Genomic DNA, 23,354 nt, shown 5'->3' on the forward strand with positions numbered 1-23,354 from the left:
CAATAAGCAGGGCGTGATTGTCCTGCTGGACTATGAGCATCTTAAGGACATGAGACTGGGGTGTGTCCCCTCCCTCCTGTGGACATGATATTTGGCCCTGGGTAGGTGCCCTGCAAGGTCCACTGAGTGCAGTTGGTAGATTTGATACGTACCTACCTCGTATAGAGCACTGAGCTGACTTTATTTAGAATTCAAACTGCGTTATGAATTATGGACAGAGGTTTCTTAAGCAGACACAGACCGTAGGCTCAGAGGCTTGGAAATGCTTGTCACTTTTTCTTCAGACACAGCTTTCTCTGCATCAGGGGTCAGACTCCACCACTGAATTACCAAGACATATTCTGTCCTGTTTCCCACCCTGTTCTGCGTCTTCTTGCTCCATGCCCCTTCCTTTATTCATCTCTCCCAGCTTATGGCAGGAGAGGGGACCTTTTCATTAGACGCCCATTCCCATCATCTATCTGGGCTGACCTCACTGTCCTCTTGACTAATCTGTTTTGCTCAAGGGACCTGGAGCTTATAACTCAGACAGGTCAGAGAGCTGCTTGTTCCAGGGGGAGCTCCATTTTTGCTAGGAACAGAGGTCATTATTAAAGCAAAAACAACCTGAACCAAGGCCCTTAAAGCGTCTACTTGTATTTGGTTTGCATGCTCCTCGTCCATCACCTGTGACCCTTTAATGATTCATATATCCGTGAATGTGTGAGGAGATAAAAGTTATAAAACTTTCACGTTGGATTAGTGCCTGGCATTTCCCAAGGGTATTTTCACACCCTATGCTTCATGTACTCTGGCCACCAGCAATAGGATATAGATAATATTAATTGGATTTTACACATAAGGAAATGTAGATCCAGAGAAGTGACATCCTCTGGGCAAGATCACACCCCATAATTTACAGGAGGCACAGTGAGACCCTGACTGTAGACTCCCAAGTCCAGTGTCTCTCCATCTTGACTTTCTCCATCATTAGTGAAGGGAAGAGCGGAAATTCCCTCACTTGGTGTTCAGAACATAACTTAGTTTCTTTCAAATAGTAGTTGTTCAATGAATGCATGGGAAATTTTCTATTGAAGCTGAGTCCTGGGCTCATTATTGGATCGTGGAATTGTCTTCAAACAACTTTCAAGTTGCATTGAGCCTTATGCCTTGTCCATTGGTACAGAGCCTTCCTTCCTTTCTTTATTCTTTTGCTTATTTATTCATCCAGCCTGCATGCTTTTGACTCCACCATGTACCATGTACCATGTACCTAAGAAGATCCCATCTCTATGGGTTCACTCACGCTCTAGTGAGGGAGATGAATAAGCAACTAGATGACAGTGATTTTTGGGTCTGATGCTCCGTAAGCATCAGGACAGCATGACTGCGTCTCTCTGGCTCACTGCGGTATCCCAGAGATGAGACTGTGTCAGTAGCTCAATCGTGTCTGACTCTTGGCGCCCCTGTGGACTGTAGCCTGCCATGCTCCTCTGTCCGTGGGATTCTCCAGGCAAGAATACTGGAGTGGGTTGCCGTGCCTCCCTCCAGGGGATCTTTCCGTTCAAGGAGTTGAACCCAGGTCTCCTGAGCTGTAGCATACTTTTTATGGTGTGAACTACCAGGGAAGCCCCTAGTGATGAGAAAAGCATGCAGTAAATATTCGTGGTGCTGAAAAGAGCAAGGGTTCCAGAGCTAAGTATCAGTTAACAAATACTGAAAATAGTTGCAAGCACTCTCACCTAAGGATACATGCCTGGATGGGCTGGTTGGGTGGACTTGGCTTGGGGGTAGAGCTAGTAAGCTGAGAGTCTCACCCATCTCTTCTGCCCAGGGAGTTTGCCCGTTGGAAGGTGAGGAACACAGCCATCGAGAGGAGAGACCTGGTCCGCCATCCAGTGCCCCTCATGCCGGAATTTCAAAGGAGCATCCGCCTGCTTGGCAGGAGACCCAGCACTCAGCAGTTCATTGATACCGTCATCAAAAAGTACGGCACCCACCTCCTCATCTCTGCCACCTTGGGAGGTAGGTCGACAGTCACAGGGCCACATAGCCTGGTCGTGACTTTGGGTCTGGGAGGGAGGGGACCATGGGGTGGCCTGGGATCAAAGCCATCTTAACATCTCTGCCATTGTACATCACTCAGAAGGCTATGTTGTCAGAGAAGCCAGATTGTCTTGGCTGATTCTGTTTTCTGGGAAAATCTAACTTGAGAGTTCTCTAACTTTTTGTGGGAACAATGGCATCACCTTGGAATTAGCTCAATCTATTCGGAATGTTTAATCTTATTGTATTGATTCCTTTGGAGGACAGTCTAATCTGAGGGAAAAATTAAATTTGAGATATTGTTGCAAGAAGTCTTTTTGTTTATCAGAATCTGCTTTAGGGGCTGATAACTTGAGGTTATCATTTTACAAAGGGGATATCATTGCATCTTCTATGGGTTTGGACTAGACCAGTAGGAAAGCAGACTAACTGCTCCTGCCTACTCAGCTTTACCCGTTTCTCCTCTTTGTGTCCAGTTCATCTTGAAGGGACTGAGGGTAAGAGGGGAGGATCAATGAGAGAAAGGAAATGCAAAGGACACAGGAGATAGTAGAGACTACTGCACTTAGCCGCTTGTGGGTCTTGCCCACATGCGTCATCATCTTGTATTATGAGCTACCATCCTTTGGACGTCAGGTTTCTGCCACAATGACTGGGTCCAGTGAAGTTCTAGAAAGCCCCTTAGGTGGTGGAGCACCACGCCACCTGCTCAGAGAGCTGCAAAGTTGCGTTTAGGTTCGGCTCATGTCAGTGAAACAATCAGGACTGGCATGTTGGCAAAGGCTAGTGGGTAGCCCGAGTCATGGTTATCACAACTGATCCTCTTTTTCCGAGGAGGGTGAGCACAAGCTGGAGTGGTTCGTGTAAACTTCCTAGAGGAAGTGACAGTTTAGCTCAGTAGGAGTTGTCTGTGTAGGAGAGTGGTGAAACTTTCTAGGCTGAGCACACAATATGCCTTTCAAGGCAGATCAGCTTAGAAACGTGATGATGTGGAAGCTGTGGGGGGAGAGGTTGGTCGGACCAATTCATTCTTTTGAATCCACTACTTAGGAATTCGTGTTGTTGTTCTTGTTGTTACTTAGTTGCTTCAGTGTGTCTGACTTCTTGCGACCCCATGGGACTGTAGCCCGCCAGGCTTCTCTGGGCATGGGATTCTCCAGGCAAGAATACTGGAGTGGGTTACCATTTCCTTCCCCAGAGGATCTTCTCTAGGGGATCAAACTAGCATCTCCTGCATTGCAGACCAGGAAAGCCCCAGTTACTCATACTTGCCACACCTTATTGAATATTTGCCTTATAGTCTTAGCAGGCATTTTATGCCCTCTTTAGTCTGCAAAAATGACAAGTTAGATTATATTATCTCCATTGTATATATAAGGAAGCTGAAACTTTCAAGAGGTATAGCTAAGATTGGTGACAAAATTAACATTTTAACTTAGGGTTTTCCATCCACAAATCTTGCATTATTTTTTGACCCAACATCTGTCATCTCTTTAACCAGCTCACTGACCTGCCAACCCGCCCAATCCAACAATCAATCAGCCAGCGTGTATTGGTTAACTGATGAATGTTAAATCATGTCATATAAATTCTGCTCTATCATAAAATGAAAATGAAATCACTTCTACATTGAGTGTGGCATTAACATGTACTCTTTTCTTTAAACTTCCCCCACCTCCCATTTCACTTGGGAAAAAAAAAAATAGTTACTAGGATCAATGCAGTTCTTCCATTAGGAACTGTGTTCTGTCCAAGTCCCCGGAAGTCCCAAATAACAATGACTTTTCTTTTGCAGTGAAATATATTTTTAATTTCTCTGAGGCGAGGTGGTGAATTATTCACAGAGCCTTGTTCCTCTCCTGTTTTTACAGCACAACATTTTAAAATATGCAGAGCATTGGACTGAGTTCCAGGATTGGACAGCAAGCCCTAAATACTTCCTCCATCCTCAGCGGGCGGAGCGGGGAGCGGGGAGGTGGGAGGATTTACTGTTGATGGACACAGCATCAGCAGCCATGTGAGGTCCTTCTCACATCATCACTTCATTCATTCATTCATAGAAAAGTCTTTCTTAAGAGTGTCCTCATGTGATGGCAGAGAAGGGGGCCGTAGATCGTAGGGTCTAGAAGGGCGGACTCTGGTGTTTGATCGCCTGGTTCTCACAAGTTTTGTGTCACCTTGACAGTTTACTCGATACTCTCAGCCTTGGTTTCCTCTTGTGTAAATAGAAATAACACTGCTATTCATGCATACTTTGAAGGTTATAGAAAATGATGCATTGACAGTGCTTGTTTCGGTGTTTGGCCCCTAACAAATCATGGCCCTTGTTGTTCTTGCGATCATTATTGTTATTGTTTGGGGGCTCCCCTGGCGACTCAGCAGTAAAGAACCCACCTGCTGACGCAGGAGATGTAGGAGGTGTGGGTTCCATGCCGGGGTTGGAAAGATCCAACCAGGAGGGCAAGGCCACCCACTTCAGCATTCTTGCTGGGAGAGTTACACAGACAGAGGAGCCCGGTGGGCTGCGGTCCATGGGGTCACAGAGAGTCAGACAGGACTGTGTGACTGAGCACAGCACAGAGTGTTACTGTTTAGTGAGACTCACACCCTGGGGACTCAGGACTACAGCCCCTTCCTCCCACTCACTAGATGAATGGCAGATGCAGAGAAATTCACTTTCTTGTCTGGCTCTCCATTTTTCCATATAAATATAAGGAAGTGCAGAGAATTGTATTCACTATAATTTTTCCTAAGGAGAACACCATATTCATTTAGAAGAACTGCTTTGATGAGCTGTTTGAGGTGTCAGGTGAGCTCCTGAGGGCATACTCAAACAACAAAAGATGATCCTTAAACTGTCACTTACAGGACAAGTGGATGCATTTAGAGACGAGGAAGGAGAGGGAGTGAGAAGGAGGAGGCGCAGTCGGCGGGAGGGCTGACGTCTAAGACGTTTCTCTGGGATCCTCACTTTTGGGGCGACGTCTGTTCAACTCATAAAATACTTGATGTGAGAACCTTTTACGGACAGTGATGAAGTGAAAACACTGGGGTCTGGAATGACACAATCAATGCAGGGATGGTCATTCCCCTTGGTTCCTCTGAAGCTTCTGTTTTAGACCAAAGGGAACACCTTGCAGGCTGGGTGTCTGTGTGATATATAACTAAGCTTGTACATGTGCATGGGAGTGCATGCCCGCTGGCACAGATGCCTGCTGATACTTTTGTGAAAGTTAATCTATACATGGACATACATATATATGCATTGCACACAAGCATATGCCTTGAACCCGTGAGTATGGTTGCAGTGTATACATATATAAGTGAGCTTTCACATGTATGTGAGTGTATGCATATTGCAGGAATGTCTGTTGAATGTGTGAAAGCCTATGGTTTTGTGCTTGTGTAAATGTATGTGTGTGTGTATACTCATTACCCACCCTGTATTTTGGGAGAGCTCCCCTTGGCTAAGAGGAAGACTGTGAGCTAAGTCGCTGGGGAAAGGCTGAGGAAAGGCTTTTCAGAAGGAAAGGCTTTTCAGAAGGAAAGGCTGAGGGATACCCCAGAGACCTGAAGTCCAGACATGCCCTTCCCTTTTCTGGAAACAGTGTCCCCTAGTGACTCAGAAGGTAAGATGATGGATTTTTCCCCTCATCGCCCATCCTCTGCATGTCCCACTTTGTTCCCCCCCGAAAGAAGTGCTGCAGAGAGTGAGACAAAACCCCCAGAGGACAGAAAGACTGAGGAAAGGGCTATGAGGGGTGAAGAGGCAATTTGCAGGAATGCCCAAATGGGAAAGCAACTCTAAACAGAATGTTCTCTTAATAAACAAGAAATTAAGTCTTAATAATGCAGCAAGAAGCCCATTAACCCCTCTTGATCTAAGGTTTGCTTCTTCCAGTTCTTAGTCCTGAGGGACCTGGGCTATTTCGCCTTCTCTTTCACAGGCCCCTTAGAGAGCCTGAGCTGACACGTGTAATATTTATTTCCTCTGCCTCCTGGCTCTAACTTCTAGCTTATATTCACTTATTTAATCATTTACCTCTCCACTCATCTATCTGTTCATCTATCCATTTAATCATCTGTCTCCCCATCCATCCATCCATCTACCCATCAAATGGTAACTGAACTTTGGCTCTTCATTTGACCTGGGAGAAGCACTGGGAACATTACAAAGAAAAATCAGATAGAGTCCTTCTTGCCTCAGGCCACCACTCACCCTCTGGAACTCAACATCTAATTGTTGAGTATTGCTACTGCTAAGTCGCTTCAGTCGTGTCCGACTCTGTGCGACCCCATAGACGGCAGCCCACCAGGCTCCCCTGTCCCTGGGATTCTCTAGGCAAGAATACTGGAGTGGGTTGCCATTTCCTTCTCCAATTGTTGAGTATAAAGTCATCTTTAAGCCAAGTCTGTTCAGGTTGCTGCAGATCCAAAGGATGGACGGTCATGCTCTCCTGTATAACTGGCAAAGGCTTCATGGGAAGGAGCAGATATGAGTTTCTTATCCTGAGCTCAGCTTAAATCTAGGCATGTGGAACCCAGAGATTAATTTTAATGATCCTGAATCTTCTCACAGGAAGATTTCAGTCTAGTAGTTAAGGCAGATGTGTCATTCAACAAACACTGTAGAGCTGGACCATTTTCGTATTTACCCCTTCATCTGCACATAAAATGCTGACCGTTTGTTAAGCACATAATATATGCCCAGATAGTGCTAGGCAATGACAACGAAGTGATGAAAGGCTCTTACATCCTCGTTGACTTCACAGAGCTTCTTCTTTAGTAAAAGAGACAGGCTGTTCAAGAAGCAATCACCAGGAAGTGTAGCAGAAACACAAGGAGGCCATGCACGGAAGCATGTGGTTAGTGTCCTTACTTCAGCCTAAGTAAACAGTTGGTGACTCATGGAAGGCTTCCTAGAGGTGGTGTTGAGTTTGGTGCCACCTGAGCAATGAGTAGAAGTCGGCCAGGAGAAAAGCAGAGCCCCAACCATGAGAGGAAAAAGGACACATTTGTGTAGGACCGAGCATAGCTGGAATGACAGCAGATGCAGTGGGGAGAGATCAGAGCATCAGTGGCTTGGGTCCCACAGTACCGACAGGGATGCAGGTGCCCCCTCCAGGCTGCATCCCACCCCACGCAGCGGTACCTTCACTCTTCATCTGGTGTGTGTGTTGAAGTGATTCCTGTGTGTGTCTGTCCACTAGACCAGTGTCGTCCAATCAAAATATGACATGAGCTGCTAGTGTGAGTCACATATGCCATTCACAACTTTCCAACCACGTTTCTAAAAGTGAAAAGAAAAAGGGGAGAGTCAATTTAACCATATATTTTATCTCACATAATATATCCAGAATATTATTTCAACATGTAATGAAAACCTATTATTGATATTTTTATTTCTTTTTTTCCTGCTAATCTCTTTTTATTTTGTAGTTGAAGTATATTTGATTTACAATATTGTGTTACATTTAGATGTACAGCAGAGTCATTCAGTTTTGTATATATTTCTTCAGATTCTTCTCCATTATGAGTTATTACAAGACACTGAATCTTGTTCCCTTCATTGTGTAGTAAATCCTTGTTGCTTATCTTTTATGTATAGTAATTTGCACCTGGTAATTGCACACTCCTAATTTATCCATCCTACCCTCTTCCCTTTGGTAACCATTTGTTTGTTTTCTGTGTCTGTGAATCTGCTTTGTAAATAAGGTCATTTGTATCATTTTTTAGAACCTGCATGTAAGTGACATCGTGTGATATCTGTCTCTCTCTGTCTTACTTCGCTCAGTATAATCACCTCTAGGTCTCTCCATGTCGCTGTAGGTGGCCCTGTTTCGTTCTTCTTTGTGGCTGAGTAATATTCCACGGCGCATAGGTAACACATCTTCATAAGTCAAGCATCTGTTGATGAGTGTTGCGCTGTTTCCACGCCTTGGCTGTTGTGGATAGTGCTGCTATGAACACGGGGTACATGGATCTTTCCAAATTAGAGATTTCTCTGGATATGTGCCCAGGAGTGGGATTGCTGGATCATATTTTTTAGTTTTTTAAGGAGCCTCCACACCATTTTCCATAATGGCTGCACCAGTTTACATTCCCACCAACAGTGGAGGAAGCTTCCATTTTCTCCACACCCTTAGCCTTTGTTATTAATGCGATATTTTAGTTTGCTTTTTTTTTTTTTGACATTGTCCAGTTTTGGGGATTCCACTGTGTAGTTTATAGGCACAGTGCATCTCAGCTTGGAACGACCGGATTTCAGAAGCTCAGCAGCCGCATTTGGCCAGTGGCTCCTACACTGGGCAGCACGCAGGTTCACTGGGGAACTCCAAGGATGGGCGCGCTTATTCACTCGTCACCGTTGCCTGGCGGTGCTCAGAGCACACGGAATACGGTGTATATATGCGAGCTACAGGATGGACGCCCTGGAGAGAGATAAAGCCAGGTGGTGACAGCTGCCTTGCGTGGGAGGGTGTGGCCGGGGAAGCCGCACCAGGAAGGCGGTAAGGGAGCAGGTTCTGAAGCGCGTACAGGAGACACGAGGCCACGGACACAGGGCGGTAAGAGGACACACTGCCATAGGGCGCAGAAAGCTGGACAGGATTTCAGGAGCCAGACGTGTAGAGGGAGGAAATCATGGCATTCCAAGCAGAAAATAAATAAACAAATAAAAATGGAGTCTGAGGAAAGACCGGGAGGAAAATTGGCAAGAATAAAGCATGGAGGCAGAAGGAATGGTTTGGCTGAAAGACAGACTGTAGGCTCCACAGGGAGCGCACTGAACCACAAGGAAACCCCGTTCTAAAAGCAGTCAGGGCGGGCCGAGGCGGAGGGATTAACCTTTGTGTCAGGACCGCGTCTGCCTCCTAGGATAACCACTGTGCTTCCCAGAGTAATTGTTGTGTGTGTGTGTGTGCGCGCGCGCGCGCGTGCGCGTGTGTGTTTAACCTTCCCTTTAACTCAAAAAATCATCAGCATTCTAAAGAAATTTCAGTTATCTTAGATATCAGTCTTTTGTCCTCAGAAAGTCATCGGTAACGTTTGTTCTTTGACGACCCTATTGTATTGGGTTGACAAAAAGGAAGGATAAGTCTTATATGACTGATAATTTGTGGTACCGAACAATGGCAGAAGTTATTCTGTGCCAGGCAGAGCTCAGGTACTTTATGTCATTAACAGATTTAGTCCTATGACAACCTAGGAGGTAAACGGCTACTGTTTCCGATATTACACATGAAAACCCCGCCATGCAGCGGGATTTGCAACTGACTCCTGTAGCTCGTTCAAGTCCAGGCAATCTAGTTCTAGAATCAAAGGTTCTACTACTATTCCAAATGATTTTTGGTTGCTACAACAAACAGATACTAATGTAAGGACTTTGTATATACTAATTAATTTATTCTTCTTAATTACTCCATGGAACAGGTGCTCTTCTTCTTCTAATCTTGTTTGTGAATAAACTGAGAAACAGAGAGGTTGACGAATGTCCCCAAGTTCACAGTTAGTTGAGAGTGGAACCAGAGGTGCAAGAATCAGATCTGTTTAGGTGGAGCTTCTCTTCTGAAGTTCTGATGAATCATCCTGTTATCCAAAATAAAATCCGCCATAAATTCATACTCTTAGTAACATATGCATGTATTTCTAAGGAAAAATTCATGGAGTAAATTAGGTGAGGTTTTCTCTCTCTCTCTCTCTCTTCTATGCTATGCCCAACTTTCTTGTCATCTCCCCTCTCCTGCAAAATGTAGCTTAAGAAATATTTATTGAATAAATGAAAAAAGTGGATGGATTAACTGTTTACTATTAATATATCCCAAGCACCAGACTTTGAACAAAGGATGATGTTACACGCATGCCCAGTCCCTCAGTTGTGTCTGTCTCTTTGCGAACCCTCTGTCTGTGGAATTCTTCAGGCAAGAATACTGGAGTGGGTAGCCATTTCCTCCTTTGGGGGATCTTTCAGACCCAGGGATTGACCCCAGTCTCCTAAAGCAGTGACTAATATAGACAGTGGGCTTCCCCAGTGGCTTAGTGATAAAAAGTCCATCTGCAATGTAGAAGACCGAGGTTCGATTCCTGAGTCGGGAAGATCCCCTGGAGAAGGAAATGGCAACCCACTTCAGTATCCTTGCCTGGGAAATCCCATGGACAGAGGAGCCTGGCAGGCTGCAGTCTGTGAGGTTGCAAAAGAGTCAGACACGACTTAGCAATTAAACAATAACAACAATAATATAGACAGTATCTGCTTTCACAGGACTGACAGTTTAGTTCTTCCTCTCTCCGCAGACACATAGTTATTCCTATTTGTTTATCTGTATCTGTGTCTAAACTGTGTCTTATCTCTCTCTCCTCCATCTCTCACTCTCTCTGTCCATCTGTCTATCTGGGAAGGGGTAGCAGAAGGAGAAAGAGAGGAAGGAAAGGAGGAAACAAGGAGGGAAGAGGAGAGGGGAGAAATGAGAGGAGGAATAAGAGGAACTGGATGGTAAGAAGGAACCAGAGGAGGCGGAGAAAGGAGCAGGAAGGGATCAGCTAAGTTTGTTTTCACGATTCTCCTCCTGTTGAAGCTTTGTGCTCACCGCCACCTCTGGACTGTCTTGCTTGTACTGTGCTCTTAATTTTCAGAGGCAGTAGGAAATCTGGGCAAAATTAGAGGTTCAAAGCTGTTCTCTGCTTTGAAGCCCTGAAGCATCTCTACCCCTCACGGAGTTCAACAGCCTGCCTGACTTCTCTACTTTTCCCTGCAGGGGAGGAGGCCTTGACCATGTACATGGACAAAAGTCGCCTGGACAGAAAGTCAGGGAATGCCACACAAAGTGTTGAAGCTCTACACCAGCTTGCATCATCCTACTTTGTTGACCGTGATGGCACCATGAGGAGGCTCCATGAGATCCAGATATCAACTGGAGCAATCAAGGTACAGCTTGAGGGTGGCAGGTTCTTAAGACAGCAGCACTGCGCTAAAGTGGTCTGAGTCGATGGGCAGATGAAATTCCTAGCTTCCTCATTTCCTATGGAGCTAGCAGTGCCCCTGTCCAGCCACTCTGACTGAGGTTGTCCAATGCCGTATAATACCCTGAGCATTGTCATTAAGACCACACATACTGATTTCCTGGGGCAGCCCTGGCTGTGGTCATGAGGCATAATTATCCATAGTACTCTCTTTCAGTCTTCAAGTTCTGTGTCAATGATTTCCAGGTGCCCTTTATAGGTGAAGAAACTGAGGCTACACTGGGTAATTCATTTTCACAAGGTCATAGAGTTCACAGAAGTCAGATTATGCCTAAGCCAGTAATTGGTTAACTCCTGTGTTTTTCATCTCCCTCTCCCCATTTTATACATATGAACACTGAGGTCCAAAAGTTGAAGACTTTTGCTCAGGGTTACACACCTAGCCAGTTCGGTAACAGGGATTAGAACTCTACTCTCTACACCAGGGTCAGGAATATTTTTTGTCAAGAGCCAATAATAAATATTTCAAGATTTGCAGGTCATATGATCCCTGTTCCTACAACTCATCTATGCTTCTGTAGAACAAAATCAGCCATAGACAATGTATAAAAAAAAGATCATAGTTGTATTCCAGTAAAAGTTTATTTATAAAAACAGCCAGCCTGTCACATGCTGACCCATGCTCATCACCCAGCGCTGTAGACCCTTCCAAGGTGATGGAACAGCTCTGAATGTGTGCTGGCCAAGATAGGAGCCACTAGACATATGGGGTTATGGAGCTCATGACATGTGGCTACTTACAAACTATATTTGTAAGGATTTTTTTTTATTTAGTTAAATTTAAATAGCTGTATTGGAAAGAGCAGCTGTAAAGTTTCAGCTCACTGCCTTAGAGCATAGGTACTTAAATACTTCACTTTCAATATAAGAAATTCAAGGGTTACCTTTATAAAGAGAATGAAGGAGGGCATTTTTGATAAAAAGGATTAGCTCTTTGGAGGGTTTCCGTGAAGATTTTTTTGCATCTCAAGTTCTCTTAAACCAGATTATACCTGCATTTTTTACCTCTCATTCTCCAGTCTGGTTTCTTCTGAATAAAATGCAGACTTAGTGTTAGGTGGTGGTTGTTTTTAGTCTTCTATCAAGACATTAAAAGGTACCTCTCAGGATAGTGTGCGTGTGAATGGTGGGCGGGTGGCAGGGGAGTGTTGGTAGGAGTCAGGCAGATGAGTCAGAAATTGACCAAGGGAAGAGAAGAAACGTGGGTGGGAGAGCCTTGCTGAGGAGGGAGAGAAATAAATCAGATCGACAAACAAAGAGCCAGCTTATCCGAGAAGAATCGCCTATATCGGGGGGATTATGTTGTTAGAGAACTCGGCACAGAGAGCTGGGGCTTTATGAAGCCATCCGAGTCAGAGGAGCAAAGCAAAGGCCTGGTTTTCATTATCACCAAATGGCTCCCTCCCCCCGGGATGGGATTCAGAATTGAGATATTGAAGCTCTGTCGGGAGATAATCCTCTCTTGTGCATCCTGGAAGTGCAGTCTGCCTCTTTAGGAGGAGTTTCTCAGAGAAATTAGACAGAGGCCGCTCAAGAAACCATTCTTGCAACAGCTCCACCCTCGACATTCAATCTGGGACTCAGGTTTTTCTAGCCATTTCTTGAGGCTACTTCAAGACCCTGCTGGTTAGAATGGGCCTCCCTGCCAGCTTTGTCTAAGATGAGCAGCCGACCCAGGTGGGGAAGTTTTGCCTTCTTGAGTCGTTTTCCTCTTCCTGAGTATCTCTATAGCAAGATGAATTGGTAGTTTTGAAAGTCTTTCAACAATAACCATGCTATTATTCTATACACACAAAAGGATAAATTACTTTTTAAAAGCAAAGCCTAATAACCTTCTATTTATGTACTGTTTCCTAAGTGCTGAACACTTCAAAAACATGATCCCTTTACTGTTAGAGTTGATATTGTAGAGATAGGGAAATTGAGGCTTATAAAAGGGAGTTACTGACCCAAAGCTCTACTGCTGGACAGAGGCGGAGCTGGCATTGCTAGAATCCTCCTTCTCTATAGCAGTCAGCGCTGTGTCTTAGCAGTAGGATGCAAACCCCAAAACAAGCCCACCAACGATTGTGTGAAATAATGGCAAATAAAGACCGAAGAGATGAAGAAGCCACTTTACATACGAAACCATCATATTTCAAGGTTATCTTTTAGAATAGCTGTTCGCCCTAATGTCCACCACCTCGGTTTTTCTCAGACAGTGTTTTAGAAACACACCGCCAGAGGACAGGGGCATTCATTCTGCAGTGGAGCTGATTGTGCTCTTTGCTAATTTTTCTGTGAAAATGGGAATGAGTTTATTGTTCTTGCCTAATGACAATGCATACGTACTCATCGATAATGCACACTGCAATTTATAAGGCTCTTGGTAATGAGATGTCTATTATCAAACATACGCCACGTGTCAGGCACTTCCGCCCATCAGGTTTAGTCTCACAACCTTCGTGGGAAGGATTTATTAGCTTCAGCTTTCAGGAGCCTAAAGAAGTGCCTGCCTGTGGTCACACAGCAAATCAATGGCCCAGCCAGGATTTAACACTGACCCTCCGATTTCCAGAGCCCATGGTTTCAAAATACCCTGTAGTGTTTCCACTTGTTATTAGTTCATATAATACAGTGGCTCGGTGACTTGAGAACCAAGGATAGAACCTGGGCATCTGGCTCCCGTCTGTGCTACATTGCCCCGCTAGCCTGTCTGCTTGACGCCAGTCAGCCCTGGTCCTCGGCACAGGCAAGGGGCTCGGGGAGTGGTCACAGGCGCAGTGAGACTCTCCCTGCTGCTGCTTCACTGCTGGGGGCCGACTCTGCAGGATCCGTCTCAGCCAAGGGCATCTGTCTCACACCTGTCGCCCTCACTGTCCACTCAGGTCACAGAGACACGCACTGGGCCCCTGGGCTGTAACAGCTACGACAATCTGGACTCTGTGAGTTCCGTCCTTCTGCAGAGCACCGAGAGCAAACTGCACCTTCAAGGTAGGATGTCAGTGAAAGTGATGGGAGCTGAGAGGGGAGGAGGGAGCAGCCTGCCGGAGGAGGGATGGGAGAGTACCAGGAGGCCAGAAGGGAGGGAGAAGGAAGAAGAAGATGAAAGGCAGAGAGAGACCAATGAAAGCTAAAAATGTGGAAATCAAGACAGTTATGATATGATGTCTTTTTAAAAATTTTAACATATATGGGACATTAAATTCATGGTTATTAATTAGTTTTCAGAGATAAAGTATGGAAATGTGAGCTTTATCTGATTATTTTGATGAAAATGTCTAAACAGTGTTATTTATAGATGTTCCAGATCTAATATATATTAAAGTTTCATATCATAGCGTCTGAATTTCCCACATTATTGTGTTTGATTCTCAATGTATTTTGGCAGATGTTATTTGAATTCAAAGAACTATAGGACACTTTATAGAATTTGGGGGTTCCGTGGAATCTTCTTTCTCCTTTGTTAATCATTTGTGGTCTTTAGCACACTCATGCATATATATGTGTTTGTGTAGGCGAGTGTACTTTTAGCAGAGTTTGCAGATGAGAACATTCAGTGCTGGCTAGAACAGAGCAAAACAAACACTCTTAGGCATTGCTAGTGAAATTGCAATAATTCTAAGGATTAGTTTGTTGAAGTATATATTTGTATTTGTTCATTATCTATTGTATGTAAGGTCCGTATATACTCAAGACCTTGAAGGAAACATGTTTTAAAACAGTCATTTTATCCTGATTAATTCATCATGAAGAGAAGGGGAGATTGTAGGGGGGGGAAATGATAAGACTCTTAAGTATAGATAGTGCTGTTTTAAAACAGCAAAAAAAATAATAATAGCAAAGAAAAAAACAGTGTAAAGATCTCAGCTTTTTACCTGAGGAGACTAAATGAATTATGTAGCATCCATATCACATAATATTAGGCAGGTGCTAAAATGTTGTTTGTAAAGAATTTTCAAGATATGTGAAAATGATTTGGTATGATGTTAATTTAAAATGGATGATTTTGATTGAAGGAATGGTATGAACTTAATGTAAAAAGATAAGGAAAAATAAAATTGCAAGGAATTATGCCGAGATGTTAAGAGGTTACTTCTGTATGATTAGGTTAGAGGTGATTTATTTTAGGTTTCCAATTCCTTTTCTAACTTTTCTACAATGATCATGTATTAACTTTATAGTCAGAAAAAAAAATGGCATATACTTTGAGCGAGCTAAGAATGTGACCTTCTAGAAAGGTATATGATAAAGGTGATTCTGAATGTCAGTGGGAGGAAAGTTGGGTTGAGATTGGCAGATCGAGCTAAGCAGAGCCTAATATGACTTTTATATTCCGGTTCCTTGGCAACTCTTTGATTCATGCTCCTGTTATGGAAGATGGTTGGAAAGCTGTACGGGGTGAGCTTGGCAGTGTCACTTGGGAGCAGTGAATGAAAATCCATCAGGGAAATTCAGGTCAAGAGAACGGTCTAGTGTTAAAACAAAAGCCGAGAAAACAAAACCTCAAATACATGAAGAATAATCCTATCCCTCTTTATTAGAGAAAAGAGTAGACAGATGGGTTTGGTCATGCCTGATAAGAAATGAGTAAGAAAGACCAACCAACCTCGGGGGTGCCAAGATTTCCAGCGTTAGTTCCCAAATGCCTACAGTGAACTTGTGGAGTGAGAGCAGGGTTTGAATCCAGGAAGGGTGGCTCCGATCTGCGTCTGATCACCCTGCTGTGCACGAAGGAGGCAGAGAGGCCTGTGAGTTATATCTGGAGTAAATTTAGATGGGATGAGCAAGATGTTGCCAGGCAGTTATTAAGATCTTAGGGACATTTAGAAACTGATTTACCTTGAAGCTAAGGAAGTTTAAGATCCAGGGCTCTCTGGCCTTCTAAGTCCCTAACATTTTGCATTCTAAATATTCACATTCACATGTGATTTTGAATTCCTGTCCTCAGTAGGCACCTGTAGTATAAGCCTCAGTTGTCCAAAGTGCTCAGTCACTAAGCACTTAAATGAAGTGAGCATTAATTTGACAGTAGTAGGAACCATGAAAGGGTTTTAAAAAACAAAATAGCAGGAAGAGATTAATGTTTGGAAAGATTGATCTGGCTACTGTGTGGTCAATTAATTAGAAAGAGTAGATTAGAGGTTGGTGACCAGTTAGTTAAGGACTGCTGCATTATTCAAGACGAAATGCCACAAATTTAGGAGGTAGCAGTTGAGATGGAGTGAAATAGACCAATTTGGAGTTACTTAGGAGGCATCATGACCAGGATTTAGTGAAAAGAACATGAAAGATTTAGATATTTGAGTGACTGGAGTGAAAGGATAAGATAGAGCTGATGGACAGGAAAATACATATGATTCAAGGTAGTGTGTCATATAATAGAGATAGCAAAAGTAATGCACACTATTATGGAGATTCAGGAAAATAAAAGGGTAATTCGTTCTATCTGCCTAGGTAGAGGAGTCATAGAAAGGAGAAAAATACTCACCTGGTGGAGAGTAGAACAGAGAGAAGCTTCTTACTGTAACACAGAAGAGTATCTCTTGATTTAGAGGTAGGCTGATATTTATACTTGGACTGCAAGAACATCCGACCAGTCCATCCTAAAGGAGACCAGTCCTGGGTGTTCATTGGAAAGACTGATGCTAAAGCTGAAACTCCAGTACTTAGGCCACCTCATGCGAAGAGTTGACTCATTGGAAAAGACTCTGATGCTGGGAGGGATTGGGGGCAGGAAGAGAAGGGGACGACAGAGGATGAGATGGCTGGATGGCATCACCGACTTGATGCACATGAGTTTGGGTGAACTCCGGGAGTTGGTGATGGACAGGGAGGCCTGGCGTGCTGAGATTCACAGGGTCGCAAAGACTCGAACACAACTGAGCGACTGAACTGAGTTGAACTGATATTTATTCAGTAGCATACAGAAAGCAGCAAGTGAAAGAAAAAGGTTGATAAACTGGACTACATTAAAATTAATTTCTGTTCATTAGAAGATGCCATTCATAGAAGGAAAATTCAAGTTACAGAGTGGAAGGCAATATCGATGATAAATGTATCTGACCCAGAACTGATGTGTAAAATGTGTACACCCCAGGATCGAACCTGGGCCTCCTGCCTTACAGGTGGATTATTTTACCAACTGAGCTACCAAGGAAGCACACAAAATATGTAAACAACCTCTGAAACCAGTAAGTAACAGGCAGACAATCCAGAAAGACAAGAAGAGGGATGCAAAGACATGAATAGGCACTTCACAAACAAGAATATCAAAATGGCAAACAGATATTTGAAAAAGTGAATAACTTTACTTGTCCTCAGAAAATGTAGAATAAAACTGTTCAGTGTCATAACACAGCAGTCAGTCTGGCTCAGTTGGAAAAAACTGACAATATCTAGGACTGATGATGTGGAATGGTGGGTGTGTACACGCATTGCTTCCAGAAGAATAAATTTTCCAAATTACTTTGGAAAGCTCTTCTTGGCAGCTTCCACTAAGAACTCAATATGCCTTGACCCCATGACCCAACAGTTACAACTCCTAGGAATATGCCCAAAAGAATTATTACATATGTTCACCAAAAATCATGAATGTTCACTAGCTTTGTTCAAAGGAGTCTCCTAAATGGAAATAGCCCCCAAACCCCCATCAACAAGAAAATGGATAATTTGTCATACAGTCACATGACGAGCTACAGTACAGAAATGAGAAAGAATAAACCATGATTCGTGTTTTATGTTTAGCTGCTCTGGGTCTTCATCACAGCGTCCGGGCTTTCTCAGGTGGTGGAACGCGGGCTCAGTTGTTGCGGTGCATGGGCTTAGTTGCCCCGCGACATCGGAGACCTTAGCTCCCCAACCAGGGTTTGAACCCACGCGTTGAAAGACAGATTCTTAAGCACTGCACCACTGGAGGGGTCCCTAAACTGCCGTTCTGTGCGGCAGTATGGAAGAATCTCATGAACGTAACACTGAATAAAGGCGAGACTTCCCTGGTGGTCCAGTGGTTAAGAATCAGCAGGCGACGCAGATTCAATCCCTGGTCGGGGAACTAAAATCCTACGTCTTGCAGACCAACTAAGCCCTAGTTCCACAACTAGAGAGAAGCCCACGCTGCACAACGAAAGATCCCATGTGCCACAAGCAAGACCCGAATAAGTAAATATTAAAAAAAAAAAAAACAACACAGAATTAAAGAAGCCAGATAGGAAAGAGGAGATGCTCTTATGATTCTGCTCTTCCCACTGGTCAGAAACAGTCAGACACATACACTGTTTCAGGATTCCTTTGCAGAGGAGGAACAGGGGAGTGACTGGAGAGAGATGAGAGAGGTTTCTGGAGGTCTTGGTAAGGTTTTGATCACGATGGCCACACATGGATGTGTTTACTTTGTGAAAATCGATACAGCTGTACACACATGACTTATATGTATACATTTCTGTGTATAAAATATGCAGCTATTAAGCTTTTTAATAATGTGCTCTATTTTGACATCCTCTGCAAAAAGAAAACACGAATAAAATGGAGACATAAAAGAGCAGGAGGTGGTCCAGCCCAGCCTAAAGGGAAGCTGCATGGTCTTGCGAGTTGAAGAACCAGAAATAACAGACGTTGCTTATTAAGCATGTCCTTGTGTGCCAGGAGCTGTGTTAGTTTATTTTTACTATACTTATATTTGTGTGTTTCTTTTTATTTAACTTGTATTTGTTGTATATAATGGGATTTATTACATTTTTAATGCTCATAGCATTTATAAGGGAGGCATAGGTAAATAACATTCCCAATTTGTAGGTAAGGAAATTGGGACTGAAGAGAGGTTTCTTAATAAGCGACTGAGCCAGAATTTTAACCCCAACAGCTTGACTTTAGAGTTTCTCCCTCTTAAAATGGGTGGCTCGGCATTCCTCTGGTCCCCTCCTGATGCCTCTGCATGAGGGTTGGGGGCAGATTCTGCAGGTTTATTAGGGTAGATGGAGGATGATACGAATGGCACTCGAATGACCTTCACTTTGTGGTGTTTCATAAAAGGTTCACAGAACAAGGCAAAGGCGGAGAGAAATAGAAAAATTTTAAAAAAATAAAAAAGGAAGTTTGGAGATGGAGACTCGAAATGAAAAAGAAAGTATCATGGAAATGAAAAGAGGCTATTAGTAGTCAAAGCAGCAACCACCGAGCTACTTGTAATAATGCTAATGGCATAATGATAACTTCTCATTTTTATCCTTCTCTCTCCAAGAAGCCCATTGAGTGTTTTACCGACATTGTCGTGTAATTGAATTGAGTATCCATCTGGTGAGATGGATGTACAGAGAACAGACCTCTGCCTCCATAGCTCACTGACGTGGAAAGGGATGCAGAAAAAATAGTTTGCTGAAATCTAGGGATAATTCAGAAATGTATTCATTCACACATTCACTTACTCATTTAGTAATATTTATTGAGTGTCAGCTATACATCAGACATTGTTTTAAGAACAGGATACAGAGCCCTGAATAAGCTAACTCTCAGTCATTTTGGAGTTTACATTGAGTGTGTGGGTGTTGGGGGAGCAGACACTAAACAAGTAAACAGAGAAATATATTTTCTTTACAGTCAGAGGGATAGTGAAGGAATAGGTCATCTAGAAATTTGTAGACCGTGGAACAGGCTTTAGATTTTACTCTGAATGAAATGAGAAGCCAGTGCAAATATGGGCAGTGGGATAACTGGACCTGACTTCTGTTTTATGTGAATTACTATGACTGTTCTGTAGAAGAGACTTGTAGAGGGCAAGATCACATACAAGGAACCCAGCTGGAAGGCCATCATATTTATTAAGCTGAGAGAAGAATGACAGCCTGGGCCACCGATGGTGACTGTGAGGGTTGTAAGAAGTGACTGAATTGTGGACATACATTTAATTCGAGTGGTGCTGACATTCTTCGGCAGTGGACTGAAGAAACACTTATGAGAGAGAGAGAGACAGAGGATGTTCCCGGAGTTTTGCCCGAGCAGCTGCAGTGATCGGATTCCCTTACTGCTATGGGGAATACTGTCGAAGGCCGTGAGGAATTGGGTTTGAACCTAGGTTTGAGAAGTCTGATATGTCTATGTTGAGTGGACACATGGAAAGTCAGGGGAGAGGACAGTGATGTAAATTAGCATATGGATGATAGCTAATGATGTGAGATTGGATAAGATCACCTTGAGAGAGAGTATAGATAGAGAAAAGAAGGAGCCCAGTGATTGAGCCATGGGGAATTTAATATTTATGAGTTGGGATAATGGCATCATAATGAGGAACAAGGAAAGGAAGCTAAGAACTGGCTGAGGAGCAGAGTGGAGGCAGTGATGGGAAGAGAGCCAAGAGAATGTGGCATCCTGGAAATCAGGTGGAGAGCTCATTGTCAATTGTGTCAGTTGCTGCTGATGGGATGGGGAAGATGGACATGAGAAGAGAGTAGCGGGGTTAGCAGCATGGAAGGCATGGGTGACCCTGACAACAATGCTTCGGTAGAGTTATGGGAGTGGAAGCCTGAGTAGAGTGACTTCAGGAGAAAATAAGAAGAGAGGAAGTGAGGGCAGGGCTTTAGCAAACTCCAGAGGAATCTCACAGTAAATGGTACAGTAGCAGGTGACGTGGGGTCCCTGAGCTTTTCTTCTTTTTTAATATAGAAGCAACAAAACTCTGATATGTTGTCGGGGAGTTATCTTCAGAGAGGGAAACCTTGATTCTGTGAGCAAGAGGGATTTTGCTCCACTGGGGTCATGGTTGAGCAGGGAAGAGTGAATAGGATCTTGTATATGACTGGAATTATTTACCTTAGATAAGACCTCCTGCAAGTTCGTACAGGGTAAAGGGAAAAAGAACATATGGACCCAAAGGTGGGTACCACAGTTGTGGTAACAGGGCCAGTTTCTTCAACTTTACTCCTGGTCACTTTTCATTGACCTGTTAAAAGGTCAGATTTTCAGTTCAGTTCAGCCGCTCAGTCGTGTCCGACTCTATGTGACCCTATGGACTGCAGCACACCAGGCTTCCCTGTCCATCACCAACTCCTGGAGCTTGCTGAAACTCATGTCCATCGAGTCGGTGATGCCATCCAACCATCTCATCCTCTGTTGTCCCCTTCTCCTCCTGCCTTCAATGTTTCCCAGCATCAGGATCTTTTCTAATGAATCAGCTCTTCACATCAGTAGAGTATTGGAGTTTCAGCTTCAGCATCAGTCCTTCCAATGAATATTCAGGACTGATTTCCTTTAGGAAATCACTTTAAGATCTTAAGATCACTTACTGATCTTGAATTATTTCTCTCCCGCCTCCTCCTTTGTTCTTCCCTCCTTCTTCCTCCTCCTCCTTTCCCTTCCATTCTTTCCCTGTATCTTCTTGAAAGCTCAGCTCCTTCCAGAGCAGTCTCTATCGCCTATCACTGATGCCCTCGGAATCTGTTCATGCCCTAAATGACGGCTCTTCTCTCGTTCATTGAGTTCAGTCCATCTTTCCACACCCAACACAAATGTCCATCCTCTCATCAGGAATCCTTCCTTCTTTACCTTGTCTTGGCTCACCTCCTCCCATCACCATTTCTCTCTTCCCTGGCTCATCGCAATGATTGTCAAGCCAGTTTTCTTGATTCTGATCACTTCTGCTGACCCATCCCCATCTAAGCAGCCAGTATGCTCTTCCTAGCACCAAATCAAATACTGTTACTTCTCTGCTTAAAACCCTTCCCAGTCTCTGAGATACCTGGGCGTCAGGCTGGTGAGAATCAAACTTGCGCCTGTTTTCTTGGCTTTGTCATATTCCACCATCCAGTACATACCCGCATCTTTACTCCAGGCCTGTGGAATTTCTTACATTTTACTATAGGCATCTTTTTTGTTATTGTGTTTATTACTTTGCACCTTTGTACATCATTTCTCCAGTTCCTGGACTTCCGCTTCTCCCCGGAAAGCTCCTCTTCCTGCACCTGCTCAGGCTGTTAGACACCCTGTACACCTTCTTCTCTTCGATCTGTCACGTGATATTATTAATCTGGTTCCCTAGTTGGAGTATAAGTTCCTCATTGCTAAGGGCCATCTCTGTCTCTAGCATGATATATACAATCTGGCTCATAAACAGTGTACATACACGGAAGATACATGTTAAATGAATTTATAAATAATTGATGAATAATTGAACGAATCACCCAGCCCATAGTGAGCTCCATTTGCTCTGAATTCTTATGATTCTCTTTGCACATCATGCCGGATCCAGTTCAACCTGAAAGGACGATGTCCTGAGACCTCCTCTGTGCCAGGAGCCTCCCTTCCTGCACGGAGAGCATTCTTCAGAGGGCACATGCCTTTTCTGCGCTGTGGCTGTTCTACCTTTCAGGCGAGAGCCACGCGCCTTTACTCTCCCAAATGCCACCTCTCCCCAGAAGCCTCTTTTAAGACCCCTTGTATGGCTTTTTTTTTTTTTAAACTTCATCTTGCAACATGTTCATTTCATTTAGGTTTTACCTTTCTTATTAAATTTAATCATAGGTTTCTTTAAGGAAGGGATTTTGCCAACTTTGTGTTTCATTATATTAAATATAGTGCTGTGGCCATTGGGACTCATATAATATCTATTTGCTGAACTGGAAGTTGGTATAGTATTGGTGTAACAGTGACCGGAGAAGGCAGAGGACCAGGAGGCTGAGGGAAAGGAGAGAAAGAGGGAGGGAAACCGGCGTGGGAAGAAAGGGAGGCGAGAGCAGGTGAAGGATGAGGAAGTGAAGGGTGGAGGAGGGGGACGGGGAAGGGCAGAGAAGAAAAGGGAAGAGGAGCAGGGGGGTGAAGAAGAGGCGGAGTCGAGGAGGAGAGGGAGGGGTGAGAGGAGGCGCCAAGGCAAGAGGAGTGCAGAAGACCCCTTTCTTCAGCGGTTCCTCGTTTGCATCATAAACAGAGCAGAGATGATTTTCAAGGCCTCTTGCATCAAGTAGGAGAAAGAGAGGGACAGAGCGTGTGGAGCTGTTTAAAATCAACATTATTTTGAGCTGTTACACCTTCTCAGGCATCGTGCTTATACCCATGAGCCTGTTTATCTCTCCCACCAACTGAGAGCTAGGGATTATGTTACCCCATTACACAGATGAAGAAACTGAGGCCTCCCAAGGTAAAGTCACTTTCCCAAGGCCCCCACCCCCCAGCTTCTGGCTCCCGGCTGCCTGGGTGCCAAGATAGCTTTTCTCAGGGAGCTTTGAGTCCGCACAGCACATTCTCTGTGTGGAGAGAATGGGACTAAATCCCTGCACAGCTGCAGTGGTAGAGGAAGCGAGGAAGGAAGGTGATTCCGTCTTTCTTTCATGAAGCCCCATGGCCCC

The 23,354-nt window shown here is 44.0% G+C and overlaps 1 protein-coding gene across 1 annotated transcript in view; it reads left to right on the top strand.

Annotated features, from left to right (window-relative positions):
• The window catches only part of BRINP1 (bone morphogenetic protein/retinoic acid inducible neural-specific 1), a 197,182-nt gene that overhangs the window by 124,081 nt on the left and 49,747 nt on the right, over positions 1–23,354 (top strand). The window contains exons 3-5 of the mRNA XM_010848430.1: positions 1,814–2,004; positions 10,779–10,948; positions 13,911–14,016. Of these exons, the coding sequence (XP_010846732.1) occupies positions 1,814–2,004; positions 10,779–10,948; positions 13,911–14,016 (467 nt within the window). The remainder of the gene's footprint in view (positions 1–1,813; positions 2,005–10,778; positions 10,949–13,910; positions 14,017–23,354) is intronic.

Source organism: Bison bison, unplaced genomic scaffold, assembly GCF_000754665.1.
Source record: "Bison bison bison isolate TAMUID 2011002044 unplaced genomic scaffold, Bison_UMD1.0 scf7180017864266, whole genome shotgun sequence".
Classification (NCBI taxonomy): Eukaryota; Metazoa; Chordata; class Mammalia; order Artiodactyla; family Bovidae; genus Bison; species Bison bison.